The sequence below is a fragment of the Echiichthys vipera genome (assembly GCF_963691815.1).
Source record: "Echiichthys vipera genome assembly, chromosome: 8".
Lineage (NCBI taxonomy): Eukaryota > Metazoa > Chordata > Actinopteri > Perciformes > Trachinidae > Echiichthys > Echiichthys vipera.
In genome coordinates, this window is record NC_139833.1 from 24,063,599 (window position 1) to 24,082,645 (window position 19,047).

The 19,047-nt window shown below is 38.5% G+C and overlaps 1 protein-coding gene across 1 annotated transcript in view; it reads right to left on the minus strand.

Annotated features, from left to right (window-relative positions):
• The window catches only part of LOC310950462 (RNA-binding motif, single-stranded-interacting protein 3-like), a 131,562-nt gene that overhangs the window by 15,766 nt on the left and 96,749 nt on the right, over positions 1–19,047 (minus strand). The window contains exons 7-8 of the mRNA XM_083918287.1: positions 6,961–7,067; positions 2,578–2,621 (exon numbers count right to left, since the gene is read on the minus strand). Coding sequence (XP_083774413.1) covers positions 2,578–2,621; positions 6,961–7,067 — 151 coding nt within the window. The remainder of the gene's footprint in view (positions 1–2,577; positions 2,622–6,960; positions 7,068–19,047) is intronic.

A 19,047-nucleotide genomic window follows, 5' to 3' on the forward strand; every position in this document is an offset into this window, starting at 1 on the left:
TTAAATATTTTTGAACTATTGAAGTCCAGGCCAGTGATGAGCTCCAGAGTGTGATTGTGCTTCACACAGACTTTTATGCCTAATACAGGTACATAAAGAGTATAGATACAATGGTTACTCTCTACTTTTCCACAATACATTTTGGTTCACTTCCTTGGCTTCAGAAAGAGAAATATGAATTACTATAGCACTATATATTTTTTCTTGCCAAGGTTCAGCTCTGATTCATACGCAGGTTGATTGTGTGTTCATAGAATCTCAGATGTGTTGACACTGGCTTAGCTTGCTTAGATTTGAACTCCTTGAATGGACATGGAGTTCAACTCCTGAATTTCTCCTATAGCTTTGTTTGTCATTGGGCAATAGCACTGTATGTCTGCATTTAATGATATGTTTCAGCCTTATACAACGCCACTTAAAATTTAAAAGTTTGAAAAGATATATGGTGGATTGATTAACGTTGTAGAAAGAACTGGAACATGTTTGTCAAAGTGGTGATCAGTGACAAGTTAAAAAAACTCTTCTGCTGATCATGTAGCAGTGTGGATCCATCTTTTTGACTCTACAATTAATGTACGAGCTGCATTAGGGATACTGTATTACTTTCACTGATGAATACAAATGAGACAAGGCAGCCGGGTTATTCAATATGGTTCTGTGATTGTGTTTATCGTATTTTTCATTAGAGTGATGTATACTGAGAGAGAGAAATAGTAGGTAGAGGACAGATCCAAGGTTATTGATGGAGGCTATTAGCCCTGAGCAGCACGCTGTCAATAGGGACTCCAGCACGGCTGTTTGAACAATACACTAAACATGTAATTGCGAACAGAACATTACTACAAGATTGAATTTAAAACCTCTCTATGAATCCCCAGTGTGACCTAGCCACACTGTCAGGAATTTGCCCTGAAAAATTAGGGAATGATTTAGAGCCGACCTCACTGACTTTCCTGAGGAGAAATGTGGGGGAGCAAATATACAGAATATATGTTTGCATGTGTGTGGGCAGGAGAAACAGAGGAAAGGCAACACAGATACAGACAGAGTGAGAGAAGTAATAACAGAGGCACGGAGAAAGAAAGAGAAAGATGGAGAAAAAAGGACAGCAAACAGACCAGATAGGAGGCAAGGGATTGAGAAAAAGAGAGCCAGAGAAAGTGAATTTTGTCTCTCCCTGATAAAGAGGGAACAGGCTATAAGCCAAGGCAAACTGGTTGGTTGGGACATATGTTTCCAATGATATCAGATTGGCATCAGACCCTAGAAACCAGCCGTCCTCAAGCTGGGAAAGACTCGCAAACCTGTAATTGATTCGTACCCTTCCCTTCTCCTTGGGCTGACGTTATTTTGCCTTTGCCCTCCTATTGAACCCAACCGGCCCTCCCTTTTTCTTCAACCCCCTTCCCTCCCTTCTTTTTTGCCTCTCTAATTAGCTGCATTAGCAATTCACAGTCATTTAGAGCTTCGCCGGAAGGAGCTCCGATGACCTCGGAAGAGAGGTTCGGAGAGGGGCTTAAGCACCACAAGTGCACAGATGCTTGCATGTGAGCATGCTTTAACACATGCACAAGCATGCACACAAGGACACCAGAGATGACCGTAAGTAAATCATCTGCTTGGAAATGGAGTGGGAATCAGAAGAAGAAAGGGACTTAGACAACAACGTGTAGAGGAAGGGTATGAGAGGAATGAGTTTAAAACAGTTGACTATGAAAAATAAGGATATGGTAAATCAAGCAGAAAATGATAAGGTTTAAAGGTGAAATGAAGAAGGTAAAGGGATGTAAAATGTGTAGAGAACAACAAGAATGAAGGCATTCAAAAAGTAAGGAGGACTGAGCGAACAGGGAGAAGAAGAGAAACACAGAGCTGGAGGGAAGTGTCTCTTGGGATCGTATCACCAGCAGCATTCCTAGCAGACAGGACCGATCTCCAATTTCCCTCTGAAACAGGCAGAGACTCGGCTCTCTGCATTCAGCCTGAGAGCACTGCTGATAGCCTCAGCTGACGAAAGTCTTACAGCGGCACTGCAACACCGCCCAACTTCCCTGTCTGCAATCAAAACCTACACGTCTGACAGCTTGTATGCATAGGTGCATAAATCAATACTCCATCTGCACCAGTCAGATGTGAGAACGAGGGCAAGAGTGTGTGACAGGGTAAGAGAAAGAGAGAGAGAGTGTGTGTGTGTGTGTGTGTGTGTGTGTGTGTGTGTGTGTGTGTGTGTGTGTGTGTGTGTGTGTGTGTGTGTGTGTGTGTGTGTGTGTGTGTGTGTGTGTGTGTGTGTGTATGCGTGCATGCGCGTGTTTGTGTTAATGACCCTTGTCTCCTGTATCTGTTTTAATATGTGTGCATGTTTGGGATCTGCTCATTTGCATATTAGTGCTTATGGTTGGCTGATGTGTGTGTTCATTTATGCAACTTTGCAGATGTGGGAAAGTGTAAGGTTTATAAAGGCCCATAGACATATGCTATAAAAATATTTGGCACCGAATGCGGATGAAAAGTAAAGTTTCAGGACATCTAAATTGTAGACACAGTTTGTAAATTTGAGGAAAAAAAGACTTCACCTACCCATTCTGCATCATAGTGGGATCATACGTCAACGCCATACCACTCTGGAGGAAGACATAAAGACAGAAGCACATGAACCAAAAGGTTAAAATACTTGATATGCCTTTTTGAATCATTTGCGGTTACTTTCTCATTAAGATATTGATGTGTGAATGGTTATTTGTTAGTCTAAATTGACAGCAAAATGGCACTGACGAATGGTTAAGCCAGTGAAGGTAATGAATTGAGAGGGGGAGAGACAGTAGCGAGGGGAAGTGGAATGATTTGTGATGTTAAACAAACAATGAACACAATAGCATGGACTTAAAAACTCGACAATACAATCAAGGAAGTGAGTGGGATGCAGAGACCTGCTAAATAAAGAACAACTGAGGATGTCCTGCCAGTTAAAAGCACTCATGTAATTTCCATGCTTGCGATCAATAAGTATTTCTATCCATCTATCTATCTATCTATTTATCTATCTATCTATCTATCTATCTATCTATCTAAAACTATCTAAAACTAATTATGATTGAAAATATTGCAGGAGCTTAACATTTCTCATGTATTGCTCCTTAGCCTCAAATGTTCAAAAACTCTTTTTAAACCAAATTATCTTAATCTTAAATGCTGTTGTTCACTTCACTTGCATTTAACAACATGAGGGGATATTCAGAGGTGGAATATATTGACCAAAGTCAATAGAAAGACACCCACACTAGTTGCCACGAACTGAGGTTACAGCATATTTGCTTGAGTTGAAAATGTTTCAAATAGAGTGAAAATGAGCAGCTATTTCCTATTTGCCAATTGTATGGCTTTGTGGAAACACAAGGGAGCAGAAAGGAAACAATCTGGCGGAAAATGAGAGAAACTGAAGTTCCTGGTTAGTTTTAAAATGAGCCTGTCCGAGCTGTCACATACACAGTTAGTGCTTGTTGTCACAGCAAACATCTGTACCGTCAGTCAGGAAACTGAAGGCGGCCAACATGCACCAAAACTACTCAGTCAGTCAAAACAAGACCAAGCTCTATTTCGCTGACTGCAGCTTGCACAAAAACACAGGACTTTAAGCCAGAGGAGTGGGATTCAATTCCTGTCCATTCTAAACCAATCCATGGCCTTATATCTAATCCTAAACAAGTGTTTTTCATGCCTAACCTTAACCGTCACCTTGTGTCGGCTAAAATCGTTGTTTTTTCACTTACGGTTTCGTGGTTTTGCCTGTACCCTTCACGCTTTGGTCAGGCAAAATATGAGACTCTAGCTTTTTGCGGTGGACAAACGTATACATTTCACATTTCGGCGTGATACTGGGTTACATTATCCTATTGCATTCTCCACCATTGACGGGGCTCACTTATTACTACACTACTCAGTATAAATGAGTAGGATGAGGTTGTGCATTCCAGCTGCATTATATCAGCGTCAGAATAAACTCCAACTACAAGAGTATAAAGTACTCTCTGTCCCTCCTCCTCTCCATTAAATGTTGTTCTCATTAAGTCAAGTGTTTATCATTACGGGAAGCTTCTTCGACTCTTTAATGTTTTTCTATCTGTGTCTCACCTCCCCTATCATGTGCAAATGAATGAGACTGCATTTCTCGCTGCCGAGCTGTTAAAAAGATATTCATCCACTTGACTGCTTCTTGGCAATGTTGGAAGAAAGTTAAAGCAACAATAGTGTTTTAAGTCCTCTAATCTTTCCCTTCGATTGCCCCCCCCCCCCCCCCCCCCCCATCTGCGGCCCTACACCAGTCTTGTTCTTTCTTCCACACAAGTCTCATCTTTCCAAATTGCGCCCTGATGCTGAACTCTGCCACGATGTTTGCTTTTTTTCCCCTCTAACATTGTTTCTAGCTAGGACTGGGGGAATATAGACTGCACAACCAATAAAAAGGAGATCCAGACATTGATGACATAAAATAGCAGAAATGAATCACTCCAAAGCCCAGGATTCATTTTCATACCAGCTCTTAAACAAACTTCTGATTTAAAGCAGATACACAATAATCCTAGTTTTCACCTCGAGCTTAATTTGTATTCAATGCGTCTTCCCTTGAATTATCTTTTTGAACAAAAGATTTAAGAGGATATCAACTCTGGAGTTTGATCTAACGGCAAAGACTAAACAACATTCCTCACTGCTGTATAATGTCAGCATTGGTGCACGACTGTGTATGTTTACAGATGTGATACTTATCTATCTCTCTGTGTGTGCATTCACAATGTTTCTTCATGGAAGGATTATTGAATGGACCTACATGGAACAAGTTCAGGGGCCCAAGGTCCCAAAGGCTCTGGGGGCCCCTGGAACCAGAGCATCTGTTTGAAATTACTATCTTTTGTTGGAAAGTCTGTCATACTACAACAAAATGCTAAACAACTACAAAGAGACACAAATGACTACATAGAGACACACAGCCACCACAAAGATAACTACAAATTAACACAAAACAACTACAAAGAGACACAAAATGGCTACAAAGAGTACTGAAATTACCACTAAGACAACTAAGAAGAGACACAAAATTACTACAGAGAAACAAAACAACCTCAAAGTGACACAAAACAACAACAAAGAGACACACAATTACCACAAAGAGTCACAAAATTGCAACATGACTATGGCAAGATGCAAAATGGACACAATGAGAAAGGCTGTGTCGTTTGTATTCATGTATCTTTTTCAGTCTGGGTGTCTTTGGTGGGGGGGCTTTTACATGTCTGTGCCCAGGGACCTGTTGCAGCATTGTCCACCCATGTGTATCCTATATGTGGTTCTGTGCACAAATTTTATGTGTGAGTGATTGTGTGTGTAATATGTGCTCATGTGACAGTCCCAAGGCCAGACTCATTTAGGAGTGAGGTTCTGGGAGATTAGGGTCGACTGACTGCGAGGACGCAGTGAGGCCCCTCAAAGCACATCCATGGCCAGATGCCTCTATTAGTCTGCCTGGACTCTGAGACCGGGCTCAGACAAATGCATAAACCTCTGAAGAGATGCTTTTCCCCAGCAAGGCCAAGTGAGAAGTGTCAGGAGTTGGGGCCTCTGACAAATGTGTGAGTAATCCCACTGATCATTAATTATACTGTAGGTCCAACTGACAATTCACAAATGTTGACAACAGGATTGAAAAAAAGAATCACTTACACCAGAGCCTCTAATTTTAATTAGGGCTTGATGTATTCAGCCCCTCTTTGCTCTTACAAAAACAAAAAACGCAATCTGTGTCTGCTACACACATGAAGGTCATGCACTTACTGTGGCGTCCTGTTTTTGTTGTGGCAGCGCTTGGTTTAACACACAGTTGGTTCAGCCTGGTTTCATTTCATTTCATGCTCTTTCCCAACCTCCATATAATGCAAACGTTGGGAAACTGTTAAAAACTGCACTCTGTGTGTGGGTGGTGACATTATTATTCACTTTCCCTTGTTCTGTAAATTAAGGCTTTGGTATCGACACTAACAACTTCTGAACTCCCTACATTGTGAAACAGTCAATCCGCTTTCAATCCGCTGCACAATGTTTCATTTCTTCTGAAGATGACAGACGGATGTGAGAGCTACAACAAAAGGAAAAACAAGTTGGTATTGGGGTCTTGCTAAAACCTTGTATTTTAAATTTAACAACCTTTGTACATGCAAGCTTTCATACTGTCAGCAGCATCTCTAATTCGGTCTACAGTATGTTATTGGAAATGAAAGTGGATAATGACCCTGTAGGGGGGCCAGTCAAGTTATTGAAACTTGATTATAAAATGTGAAAAAAGAAACTGGTGTCAAAGGGATCATTAGCCAGATATTCAAAGTTTATGAAAATGATGACATTTTAGACGTAACAGTATTGTAATGTTTTCTGTGAAGCAGGTGTTGACAGTGAGCCATGAAATGCTGCAGTACAATTGGTTGTACTGTATTCAACAGTATGTCACTCTCACCTCTTTGACTATTATGATAGGATTACTGTTGTGATGTTGCTAGAAAGCTGAGTAGGAAAAGGGTTAGAATAGGTTTGTGGATATACTCATACTTGAGACTAAGTTAGAATAACACCACTTTCAGTTTTGTTAACTTTACTATTTCCTTGTTAAAACCCTCTCAGCAGGAACAGTGTACTCATTCTGACTGTGAGAAGTGAAACGCTATCGTAGATTTAGAAATAGTCTGCTGCAGCACAGTTCTGCCTGAGGAAAAAAGCTATGTTGCTTTCTTTTATAGCAGCAGAGGGTAAAAAGGATTATGCTGTACCAAAATTATTGAAAGACAGGGTTCTTGTGTTACAATTTGCCTTTTCCACTGTGTTTGAAGAAAAAGCTGCCGTGACTGCTGAAGTGGATCTTTTACGATGGGTACTGCTGGGCGTTTTTTGATCATTAAGTACACTTTAAAGTCTCACCTCTCCTTCCCGTGTCCACGGTCGGCCATTCTGGGGATACTTGACCTGGGTCTGCCTCTTCTTCTGGCCTCCGTCAGCAAACTTGCACAGCAATGGCTCTGCAGGGGCTACGGAGGGAGTCCGAGAGAGAGGGAGACAAGAACAGAGATAGAGATGGATTAATCATCCTTATAGCAGCATAAAGTGATCTTGTCTTGCATTAGGTTAAGAGTTACATTTCAAATATAAGATTTAAATACAGAGTGTTATTCTGTGGCTTAAACAAAACCATAACATAAATCAATTGGACCTTAAAACAGCACTTCAGCCATTACTTTTATCTCTTCCACCCGTAATCCAAACATCTAAACAACAGCAGTTATCGCACCATCTCTAAAACGCCTACAACCACACTTCGACAAAAACAGCCTTGACATGGAAACAAAGCCACAGGCTAATCATCAAAGCATGGTGAGCGCAGTTCAAACGACAAACCAAACAGGCATACTTAATACGCTAAATAACTCCAAACAGCTTGACCCCGGGCGATAAACAGCGATTGTGATTGTTCCAAAGACAACATGGTCCTTTACTGGACCACAGAAAGAAGAAAGACTTGATTACAAACAGGATTAGCGGAGTGTGACCTCCCATACAAAAGTTCACCAAATGCTAACTTCAGCCTTCTAATACCCTACAGGCTTCTGAAACAGCAGGAAGTGGCTGAACTGGGGCAGGATTATCCGAAAGAAAAAAAAAGGCTTTGTTCTGTATCAATTTATTTTATTTGAAAAGCATATCTTTAAAATTTGTTAGAAAGCAAAAAAGTATGAAAAATGGCTTAAATTTCTGGGAAATGCTTCAGCAACAGCATGCACCAACAAACACAATAAAAAGTATCGTCCTAACATAAAGCAGGGCACTCAGAAAAGACATGTGATGGTTAATGTAGTCAAATAGTCTTATACATATCAAATTAAAGTAAGTACTGCCCTCCTTGGGTATACAGTTACTGTGTGTGTGTGTGTGTGTGTGTGTGTGTGTGTGTGTGTGTGTGTGTGTGTGTGTGTGTGTGTGTGTGTGTGTGTGTGTGTGTGTGTGTGTGTGCGTGTGTGTGTGTGTGTTCTTCGAGAGATGTGGTAAATAAATGTTTGTTAAACAAGGAATATATTATGTATAGAGTATTCATGTCATTTATATAAGAAAATGAAATGAAAACTCCCACTTCACTTGAATGTATCTGAGATAAAATCGATCCGGAGCAACTATCATATGATGAGTTCAGTTTCCCTCCTGGGAAATAACTACACATCAATTACATAATATTCATAAGACAAAGATTTCTAACTGGTGACCACAGAAGATCCATAGCAACCAATGAAGCACAGCAAATCAGAATAACAGTGTATGTTCCAATAAAAAGGCATTCAAATTCCATTAAGATACTGAAATGATAGAGCCTTAAACTGTAATTGCCTCAGTGAAATGCTGTCACACCAACAAGTGTTCTGTTCATGTCCTGATTCAGTTTTATAAAGACAACCCTTCAACCTGAAATTGAATAAGCCACCTACTTTTATGCATTGCCTCTCACTTGTTTCTTTAATGTCTACCAATGTTTGAGTCATTTACTGCATCTTACAAAAGGCTATTAGCTGGCACTCATGTCTTATTTAACTGGCAAAGATTGCTGTGTTCAGCTTGGAAATGAAGAAGTTAAAGAAGTCACAAAATTATATGAACGAGCAAAGGCGATATCATCATGCTGGTACTGATCTGCACATTATGAATGCCAAAATAAACTACGCAATTACCTCGCCTACTTCAAGAAAAATGTTTCTTCATCTCAGTAAACTGAAAAATGAGAAGAGGTGTTCTCAGCAGAAAGCATTCAGAGCTCAAGGTTGAGTTATTTGGAGTGCCTGGGGGCCGGAGGTAAGTAGACGGAGAAACACAGAGCTGTGTGATTATACTACATTTAGGATTACTCTGTCATTATGCTGTTTTAACTTGATTTCTATCTGAATAACAGGCCACATGGCTGGGCCTCTGTTACCATCCCTTGCCTTGCTATTCATCTTTCCTATTCACGCCCCTTCTACTGTATCCCTCTCTCTGTCTTTCTATGTCTCCATGCATTCCTCTGGTAAAGTCCTGTGTGTTGGTGTATGTCTGATGTGTGTGTGTTTCACTATGTCTCACCACAAACCTCAGTGTAGTTTCCTCATGAAAAACAAGAGCTTGGCCCAGATGAAAGACAAAAAAGGCAGAGGATGTTTTTAAATCAAGACAGACAAAAACAAATCAGGGATGATACAGTTGGTTGGTTGTGATACAGTGGTTAAAGAAACATTGGTCACTTTATCTGAGGTGAGTTATTGATGTAGGTAGCACTAAAGGTATTCAAAAAAAGTGTTGATACTGTCTTTTTCTCAGCTTTATCAACTCACTTTCTGTGGGCCTTCATTCTTCAGCAGCCCTGGTTGAGGTTAAAATGTTCTTCAAAATAACAGCCCTTTTAAACCATATAGTTCCAGGAAGTGTGGAGCCACAGGAGCACAATTCAGTTACTAAAAGTCATTTTTATGCATTCCTGCAGCATCAAAAGAATGGTGAAGATAAGGCAAATTGGTTCAATAACACTAAAAACCATAGCATTGTTTGAAACACAGAGTAATTTTGTTGTTCTATGTTGCACAACACTGAGTGAAATTAACTGGGCTGAAACCTTTTTTTGTTTTTCACAGTCAGCACTTCCTAGGCCATCTGAAAGTATCATCCACAGAGCTGGGATTTTTTTGGCACGAAGAACTAAGGTCAGAAGAACTAAACTGGTTCCTGGGATTTCCTGTGAGACTTTGGCAAAGTGAAAAGTCAAGGAAGAGGAATATTATTCATATAAAATAGTAATTGTCAATTAAGAACAGGATTAGGTTTAGTATGCTAAAATATATAATAATATATAATATAGCAATACAACTGTCAGGTTTATGGAAAAAGGAAAGAATGTATTTATGCCCTCAAAAGTTAGAAGTTCATTGATGTGTGTGTATTTGGATAAATGATTGCTACTTCATCAGTACGAGAACAAATGTGACGAGAGGACAAAACGCACACATGATACAGATTTAAAGGTTGTGTTGCTGTTTTGTTTTACGGGTGTGTGACTGAGAGCCACATTGTCGATAGCTGACAACTTGTCAAGTTTATAGTCAGGACACTTTCTTCTCTGCGTCTTCTCTAAGGTACCACACAGTGATAGAAGAAACTCTTGCTGATCTAAAACAAGTGTTCATCCTCGGTGTTTGCATGAAAATGATGCCTCTGTGTTTCAAATTGAATGTGTTATTTTTATGCACCAGGCATAAAAGGTTTACGTTTTTGGACTTAAGTGAGATGAAACAATGGAATCATTAATGTTAGAATTAGTAATGCAAAAATGCTAAGTAGCTGATCCTGACTGTAACTAACCTGTAAAGGATTATTAAAGGATCCATAGCCTAAGAAAGCAAAAATGAAAGTCATCTGGAAATGTCTTTTCTGTGACGTAATGCCTGCTAAAGAGTGACAGGCTTAACTCAATTCAACGTCCCTCATATTTACATCCAGTGAGTAAAGCATACAACATGATAACAGAGGGACATTTCAGTGGAGTAAGTGTGAGTTGACATGTATTAACAACAACAGGAGTTGGAATAAGGTCAGTGTCTGGACTGTTATCCCTTATAGTGGCATGCATGCACTTATATAGACATAAAAACTCTCCTACACAACAATGTTGTTGCAAGCTCTTTTTGTAGAGCTTGAATTTAGTGTTTCGGGACATTTGATTATCCCCATAAATGGAAAAGGTTGTGTTGCTTTTTTCACTCATCACTCACTCACGTTTCTTTTTTCTATAGATAATTACATTTTTTGTACATTGCTGCCACATTCTTAGATACCTGGACTTTAATCCTAATATTTATGTATTTATGTCAGATTATAATGTCATGGCATCTCACAATACTGCCAGAATAGCACATTAAGTACAGAGAAGATTAAGTGTTTGAGCTGTAGCTTAAGACAGTAAACTAATAAAACTAAAAAAAAAGGACTTAAATGTAGGATTAACACAAAATAATGTTTGAGTGTGTGTGTGTGTGTGTGTGTGTGTGTGTGTGTGTGTGTGTGTGTGTATGTGTGTGTGTGTGTGTGTGTGTGTGTGTGTTTGTGTGTGTGTATATATGTCAGCTTATAAATTCATGTGTGTACATGAGTTTATGTTTGAGTGAAGGGCAACATAGTCAATATGACTACTGCCACTTTTCCACTGTGTGATACAGCCCCACTTAACTCTCTCTTTTTAGGTTTTCCATTAAGAAAAGCTGTGCTTAGTACCTGGTGCTATTTTTGGTACCCCCTCAGTTGAGGTCCCAAGCGAGTCGAACAAATACCGCAGACCACTGATTTGTCAGAAAGAACTGTCACTAGGGGGACAGGACATCCTGCACAAGCCCGCCATTTTCAAATTACCGAGCTACCGTCGATAGCAGCCACAATTTTTATTCATTCGATTCAGATTTTCATAAATGACGGCCTGCAAAACCACACTGCCCACTACGTTGACTATGCTGTACAATACACCATACAGATGTGCAGATGTTTCACCGATGAAAGGATTCAGCAAGTGTCTCATTAAAGATGATGTTACAGCAGTTTCATGAAGCGTTGCTATGGCTAATAGTTGAGAATCACGTCCAAACTGAGAGGATACAAACAAAAAGAGAAAAGTACTGGTATGGTACCAAAACAGTGCATAAAAAAAACTGTCTTTTTTAGTGTTGTTATTGTTGATTATCACCTTCAGGGGAAGACAGTATCTGTCATTCCTGCCATAAACTTCCATTAATGCAAAATTAGTTTTTCAAGCCTGAATTTTAATGGGATTCAAAAGCATTTCCAATAGTTATTAATTAATCAGTATTGGCTCATGTGCAAAAGGTCAAAAGGATATACTGCAAAAATCAGCCAACATAGGAATGCATTTTGTCTACATTAAAACAATGAATCTGTTCTACAAGGTCCTTATTTTTGATATTTGTCTAAAAGCTCATCTGTATGATACTGGTACAGTACAACAGCGATTAATAGCAGCTAAAATAATTTTTATTCACATCATATTCCAGCTATAATTTAAAAGCAGACAAGTGTAATATCACTGCTGTTTTAGCTTAAGGTGATGCCTGTGGTGGCAGAATCATGCATTTCTCTCCAGGAGAAAAGAAAAAAGAATGCACTATTTATTCATTCATAGGCACAGTGACGAGCCATAAATACTGATGATGAAAACGTCAATAATGAATGTAATTTATTCCTAAGAGGGAAACTTAGAAGCCACACAATCAGGAAACAACAACCACACAGCATCCAGAAACAAGATAACCTGTCTGCTCAAACTTCTGCATCAAATTAATTATTCAGCTTGCTTTCAGTTATATTACAAAAATCTGTTGCATTTCACAAGAGAGCTTTAAAAAGATTTTTAATTGTCAGTTTGACCCCTGCTGCTCTCACTCTTGTGGGTCTGTAACACAAAGTGATGAATTCATGATGAATTTGGGTTCAGCAGTCTTCCCTCTAAAATGGGTCACTTTCAGGCATGTCAAGTAAATAGAAAATTATCACTGACCAACATGTATGGATATATGAAGAGCTCAGATATGTAAATTCTTAATTAATAGGACATAGAGTTAATGAAAATAAATTCAATCCCAATCGAATGAGCAAAAAGGATGTCTACAGTCACACATAAATTGATCTTTGTAGCTCAAAGCACAATATTCCATTTCTTACACAGGGCTGGGTTTTTCTTGTCAGTGTCCTGACAGGTAATGAGTTTGTGTGGGAAATCCCAACATCATCACTTAGTTTGCAACGCAAACCACTGCACAACTGCTGACAACTGCTCATGTCTCACAGAAAATGAATGGAGAATGGGCTGCTTAGTGGATCTTCAACCGTAACAGAAAGAGTCAGTGCGGATACACAGAATGAGCAGGCATACTAAGGAGAGGAAAACTGTCTTTATTTTGTTCTATTGAGTTTATACTGTAGTCACACATGATTACAAACCTGGTTTATTATTCATAAATGTGTTATTCTAATAATTTTATTATGCAGGTGGGCAGAAATTAAGACTTCTGTATTGACTCAGTGAGTAATAAGATCTTTTTTATTATACAGAATATTGACTCTAATGACCCAAGGTACTATATTAAATACACCATATTTTGTTGTTCCAATAATTGGTCATTGGTTAAATGAATTGCGTCAATTTAAATTTTTTTAATTACATTTTTTAAATTTTCAAACTGAATCTAAATTTCTTTATTTTTGCTTTCCCTATGTAGAATGTGTGAACTTAAATACTGAGAGACCAAAAAACAAACAAACCCACCCACACATTGAGCTCCTATGTGATGTGTATACTGTAGTTGTGCATTATTGTGTGTTTTCTTGTAGTAAACAACATTAGTCCTTGCCAAGAGCTGTGAACTTGAACTTGTATTCATTAACCAGAAACTGATTTAGCAGTGTCATTTACTGTATGTATTAAAGTGTCACTTCTTTGTGGATCAGATAGTGAATAGTTTCACTCCGGTTTTTTTGTTTTCTTTAATTCCTATGAGGAAAAAAGACTGTGACATCCTGTCTCTGTAGACATAAGCGATTGCACATAGGAAATAAAAGACACTGCAAGAGATGACGATAAAATGACAGAGAGGTCGCCTCTTTTCAGATCTAAATGTGATTGTACATGTGAATACTACTGTACAGAGTAAAAAAGGAACTTGTGCTTTACTGATTTGAAATTGAGTTTTCGATCTGCAGCGTTTTGCGTTTAACTGACAGGATGTGTACACAGGTAGCGGGGTGGGTGGATTGCACTATTGCCGTGGGTCACATACTGTTACCACTCATTGGAGCTGTGGGATATTGCAAACTGCAGTAGGGCTACACAGAAACTGTTAAAACTCCAGCAGAGAAAACAAACATATCTGTATGTGTTCTGGTGAGAGGCACAGAGCTAAAGAAATAAGAGTAAAAAAAAATGTGGGAGGATGAAACATACAGGTATATCAGACTGTAGGTACGTTAAAAGCCTTGGCTTATAACAGCACAATAGTTTCAACTTTCACTGTGGGAAGAGGGGTAATATCATAGAAGTGGGACTCAATTCCTTAAATGGGAAAATTCTCATTTAAAATACTATTCAATCCATTAGGGAGCAACTCGAGAAATCATTCATTTGGAAAATGGATCCAATACGCAAATGTCACGAAATGGGGAACCCCTAAGCTGGGCTGAATGATGTCATTCTTTTTTATATTGCTTTAAGAGACCCGGCATCAAAGAGCTCAAAGCCCTGGGACAGAACAATATACACACGTTCATGCATGTCACATGAGAGGATGCCAACTATATGCCACCAAAATCAAGAAATATGTATTAGAAAATGTTTATTAATTCTGCTATTAGCATTTTATATCATGAAAAATGTAATACAGATGTCTACTGCAATAAACAAAAAAGTGAGGACTGTAAGTTGAGACAAATAACTGAGATTTAGAAGATATCTACTTATTAAATCCAAAGCTGACATTGACAGCCACTAATTACACCAGTCCAGTGGTGCAATTTGGACACGTTCCAGTATAAGTACACTTTAAATATACTAGATGACCGCTGGGGTAGCGGCGGCGGTGCTTCAGGGAGTCGTGCATATTGTCAGCAGTGGGTTAGATACTTTATCACCATGTTGGTTATGTCAAAGTAGGGTTTGCATTGGGATTGGAAGTGTTACAATATTTCCAGAAATGGCTGAGCAGACATCTGGCTGTTTCCACCAGAGTGCATTTCTCTGCACAAGCAATTCAATAAGAAATAAAACAACCACAAACAGCAATGGGCTATTTCTAAATAAATACAGTGGATGGGCTGGTTTTGATATTTCATCGTATAGAAATTGGGGGAACTGAAACTCTAGCAGAACAGCGGGGAGTTGGGCAGAAAGATCAAATGGGTTGGCAAACAGGGAGCATATTTGTATTATTTATCAGAATCAGATCATTCATATCATTTATAACGTGTCTTTTATATTGTTCATAAAAGATTCTCATTGCGTTTGCTTGCAGGATTCACGAGTGGTTCAACTATTTGGTAATTAATACCTCTGCTGAGTTTATTTCACCAGTATTTTTGACATGAAGAAGAAGCATCTTGGGTTTTCACAGGGAGAATGAGTGATCTGTGGGCCCAAGCAAACATTGCCTTGTTTTACTTTTAACCCTTTCTCTGACTGGGAATGTTGGTATTGACAGTGGTCAAAGAAGTAATTCTAGAAACCTTTTTCCTGAAGTAAATTGACAATTATTTATAGTGAAATTATTCTTGTACATTAAATTTCCTGCATTGACATGTTTGGTTAAAGTGAACAGTGAAAGATTGGGATTAATTCATTTACTTAATGTCTGTTCAGGGTGGAGCTTTCAGTTCAAAGTCAAAGTCAAAGTCAGCTTTATTGTCAATTCTTCACATGAACAAGACATAAAAGGAATTGGAAATTTTGTTTCTCACTATCCCATGCATAGACTAGACAAGACAAAGACAAGACACAATAGTGCTTGACATCTCAAATATAATGATTGATAGTTCATAGATCATATTTCATATTTTAATTGTTATATTTTGTGTAAATCTGAATGTGCAACATAACCAGTAACATTTCTCTGTCAAGTAAACGTAAAAAGAAATGATATAATCAATTAGATAGGCCGACATTGCTACATGGCCTACATAATTTTAGTCACTGGGTCCTCATCTGATGCTCCGAAATCAAAACAAGGTTGGAGGAGGGGCATCAAAGCCAGGAGCATTGTTCCAGTAAAAAGCCAAGTTATGTGACATGATGTCAAGGACCTACAGTGCTATGCTTGAAGACTGTTTAACAGACATATAGATCTCTTTCACATTCACAATGCCTAATGTTTGCATGTAGTCATAATTTACAGAATATATTTTTGCACTTCTTTCAGCACCATGGACAGAGAGCAGAGGTGAAATTATCATTAGGCACTTGTTTAAACTTCACAGAAGATAAAGCAATGCATTTAAGGTCATGCTAATTTCTAGCAAAATGTTTTGATGCACTGGTATAGATAGCCCCAAATATTTTCACACCTTTCATTACTTTACGGTATTGATTGCTCCAAATAACACATGCATACTGACTCTGCCTGACTGTGCAGTACTGTCACATTATTACACAATCTTTTTCTCGGAACAGCTTCATTCAATTCTTTCCTCCATTATCGGGAACATAAAATAAAATGCCTTTCCCATTTATGAAAATATTGAACCACTTCTACAATGAATGGAGCATTAACGCCTAATGAGCATCAAAGACACATTTAAGACTGCACACATTTTTGAAAAGCCTCTTGATTATTATTGAAACTACTGAATGATAATGGGCCTTCTCTGAGATCTGGACTCTTTTCATTCTTGTCCTCGTCTGTCTCGCCAGTAGGGGTGGGCAGGACAAAGAAGACTATTAAAGCCACAAGACTATATCAGGTAGGATGGGAGGGAAAGAGACACGATGATTAAAAAGCAAGGTAAAAGTGGAAAAAAGAGGAAACAAAGAAATAACATAGGGCAAATTTAATGTGCTGATTAGGATTATTAATTTAACCCTGAACAATATTTGATCAGGTCATATGTAGTTTCCGTTTCTGTGACGCACAAAAGAAAGAACCAATTTAAAGATTAAACTGCAATGTATTTATATTATTGGGCTGCACGAGTATCAAATCAAGACTTATTATTACTAAATCTCAAATAAGCACGAATCAACAAGATCTCTTGAGAAACTCTCAACCTTTAGTAAAGGATCCAGTCTAGTGTGTTTGTGTGTTTGTGTGTAAGTGTGTGTGTGTGCGTGTGTGTGTGTGAATGTGTGTGTGTGTGAATGTGTGTGTGTGTGTGTGTGTGTGTGTGTGTGTGTGTGTGTGTGTGTGTGTGTGTGTGTGTGTGTGTGTGTGTGTGTGTGTGTGTGTGTGTGTGTGTGTGTGTGTGTGTGTGTGTGTGTGTGTGTGTGTGTGTAAACTGTGAAAATGAATTTAAGTAGGAATATATTTATTATTGTTTTGGGGGTTTGTTTAAAAAAAAAAAAAAAGACAAATATAAGGAAGATTTATTCCTTAAAATGGAATTTGTATTTATTATTCCAGTAATCTTACACACGTTTGACACAAGATTTGCTAATGTGCCAAATAATAATAATAATACTCTTAACCACAGATGTAAGATATGGATCTTGTTTTATACTAGATTTTTTTACTCTGTGAGGAGGAGAGAAATGGAGGAGAAGCCTGATATTTTCCTCACACCCTGGTCTATGAAATAAAAAGAAATGCAGAATCATCACTTCATGTTGCATGTTTTTATCTTTAGGCACACCTTTAAAGTAAACTTATTTTCAGTCTGTTTTCCTCGTTTAGTGCCAACTGTTTGAAGAACAAGACATATTTATTATATCAAGCATGTACAGAAAGTGATATAGTCATGATGAAGCTGTAGATGTGAGCTCTTTCTGGCTGGATAGGGAGTGTTTCCCACTGCAGCTGACTCTCTCCCTCACAGTGTGGGGCAGAACATTATCGAAACCACGAGCACAGAATTACAGCGCATAGTAAATACACAGACTCTGATTACTCCATTTACACATCAGACTGGATGTCGAATTTGCAGGACAGCTCTTGATGAGACATAAGGAGCAGTAAAATTATTCCAGCACAATTTATTTATGGAGAACGAAAGCTGTGGAGCCATTCTAAGGACCTGTGAAACAATATGACAAAGATATCCTGCATTCATAAGTAACCTAACACTAAAGACAATATACCTCTGTATATATTATGACCTAAATCCAGCACTTTCTGTATCAATAAAAGGTAAAAAGCAGAGAAAAACCTATGTCTTCTAGACACTCTATCTCTATGACAGGAGCCACCAGTAGAAGTCGGAAAGCTGAGGATCGATGGACTTCCTGTTAACGAGGGCTGATGGAAGCTCTGGTCATGTGATCAATGTTGGCATTAATCTAGCAGCTAGAGTAAAAATATCACGGTTGCCTGTCGATACATCAGCCACACTTCACTAAACGATATGCACACACACATGGGCACATTACACTGGATCAAGCAGGTTTAATCTTTGGTAACAGTGTTTTTTTTAAAGAAAACAAGCGTTCGTAATAAATAGACTAACAATAAAATAAAGCACAAATGCCTGTCATAATGTCACTGGAAATGCCACTGTCTGTCAATGACAAAGTGACATCAAGTGACATAGATCAATAGAATCTGGCTTTAGAGCAGGGGTGTCAAACTAATTTTAGTTCATGGACCACATACAGCCTGATTTGATCTCAAGTGAGCAAGACCAGTAAAACCACTGCATAATAACCAATAAATAACAACACTTCGAAATGTGCGCCTTTCTTTTAGTATAAAAAGGATCAAGTTCTTTTTAAAAACAGCCTATTGTATCTTAAGGAAAATAGGTGCAATTTCAACAATATGTCTCAGTTTCAACTGTATTCTGGTCTGGCTAGTAAAGGTAAATTAGTCTGATATTGTTTTATTGTTGCTGAATAATAAAGTACTTGAGCACTGAAAAGTAATGTGAACACATCAAGCACTCTAGCTTCCCATATACCTCTGAAGAAATGGAACTGGTCATTTTTTCTTGGAAAACCTGACACTGTGTCCACTTTTCTCCCTTATGACAACCACATTTTCAGCCGGCAACTGCACAAACAGTAATCTAAACTTGACAGTGTAGCCTGTATGTAAGCATATGGGATCTTTAATAGCGTATCCAGCATAGGACTTGCTACTATTATTAGGATAACACATAAGATTATTGAAACATTGGAATTAATTACTTTTCTGCATTTTTCACACTTTGCAAAGTCGTATTGAACCCTTTGGCACGCTGGATCTGGCCCCTGGGTCAAATGTTTGACACCCCTGCTTTAGGCTTTTCACTGTGTATTAGATC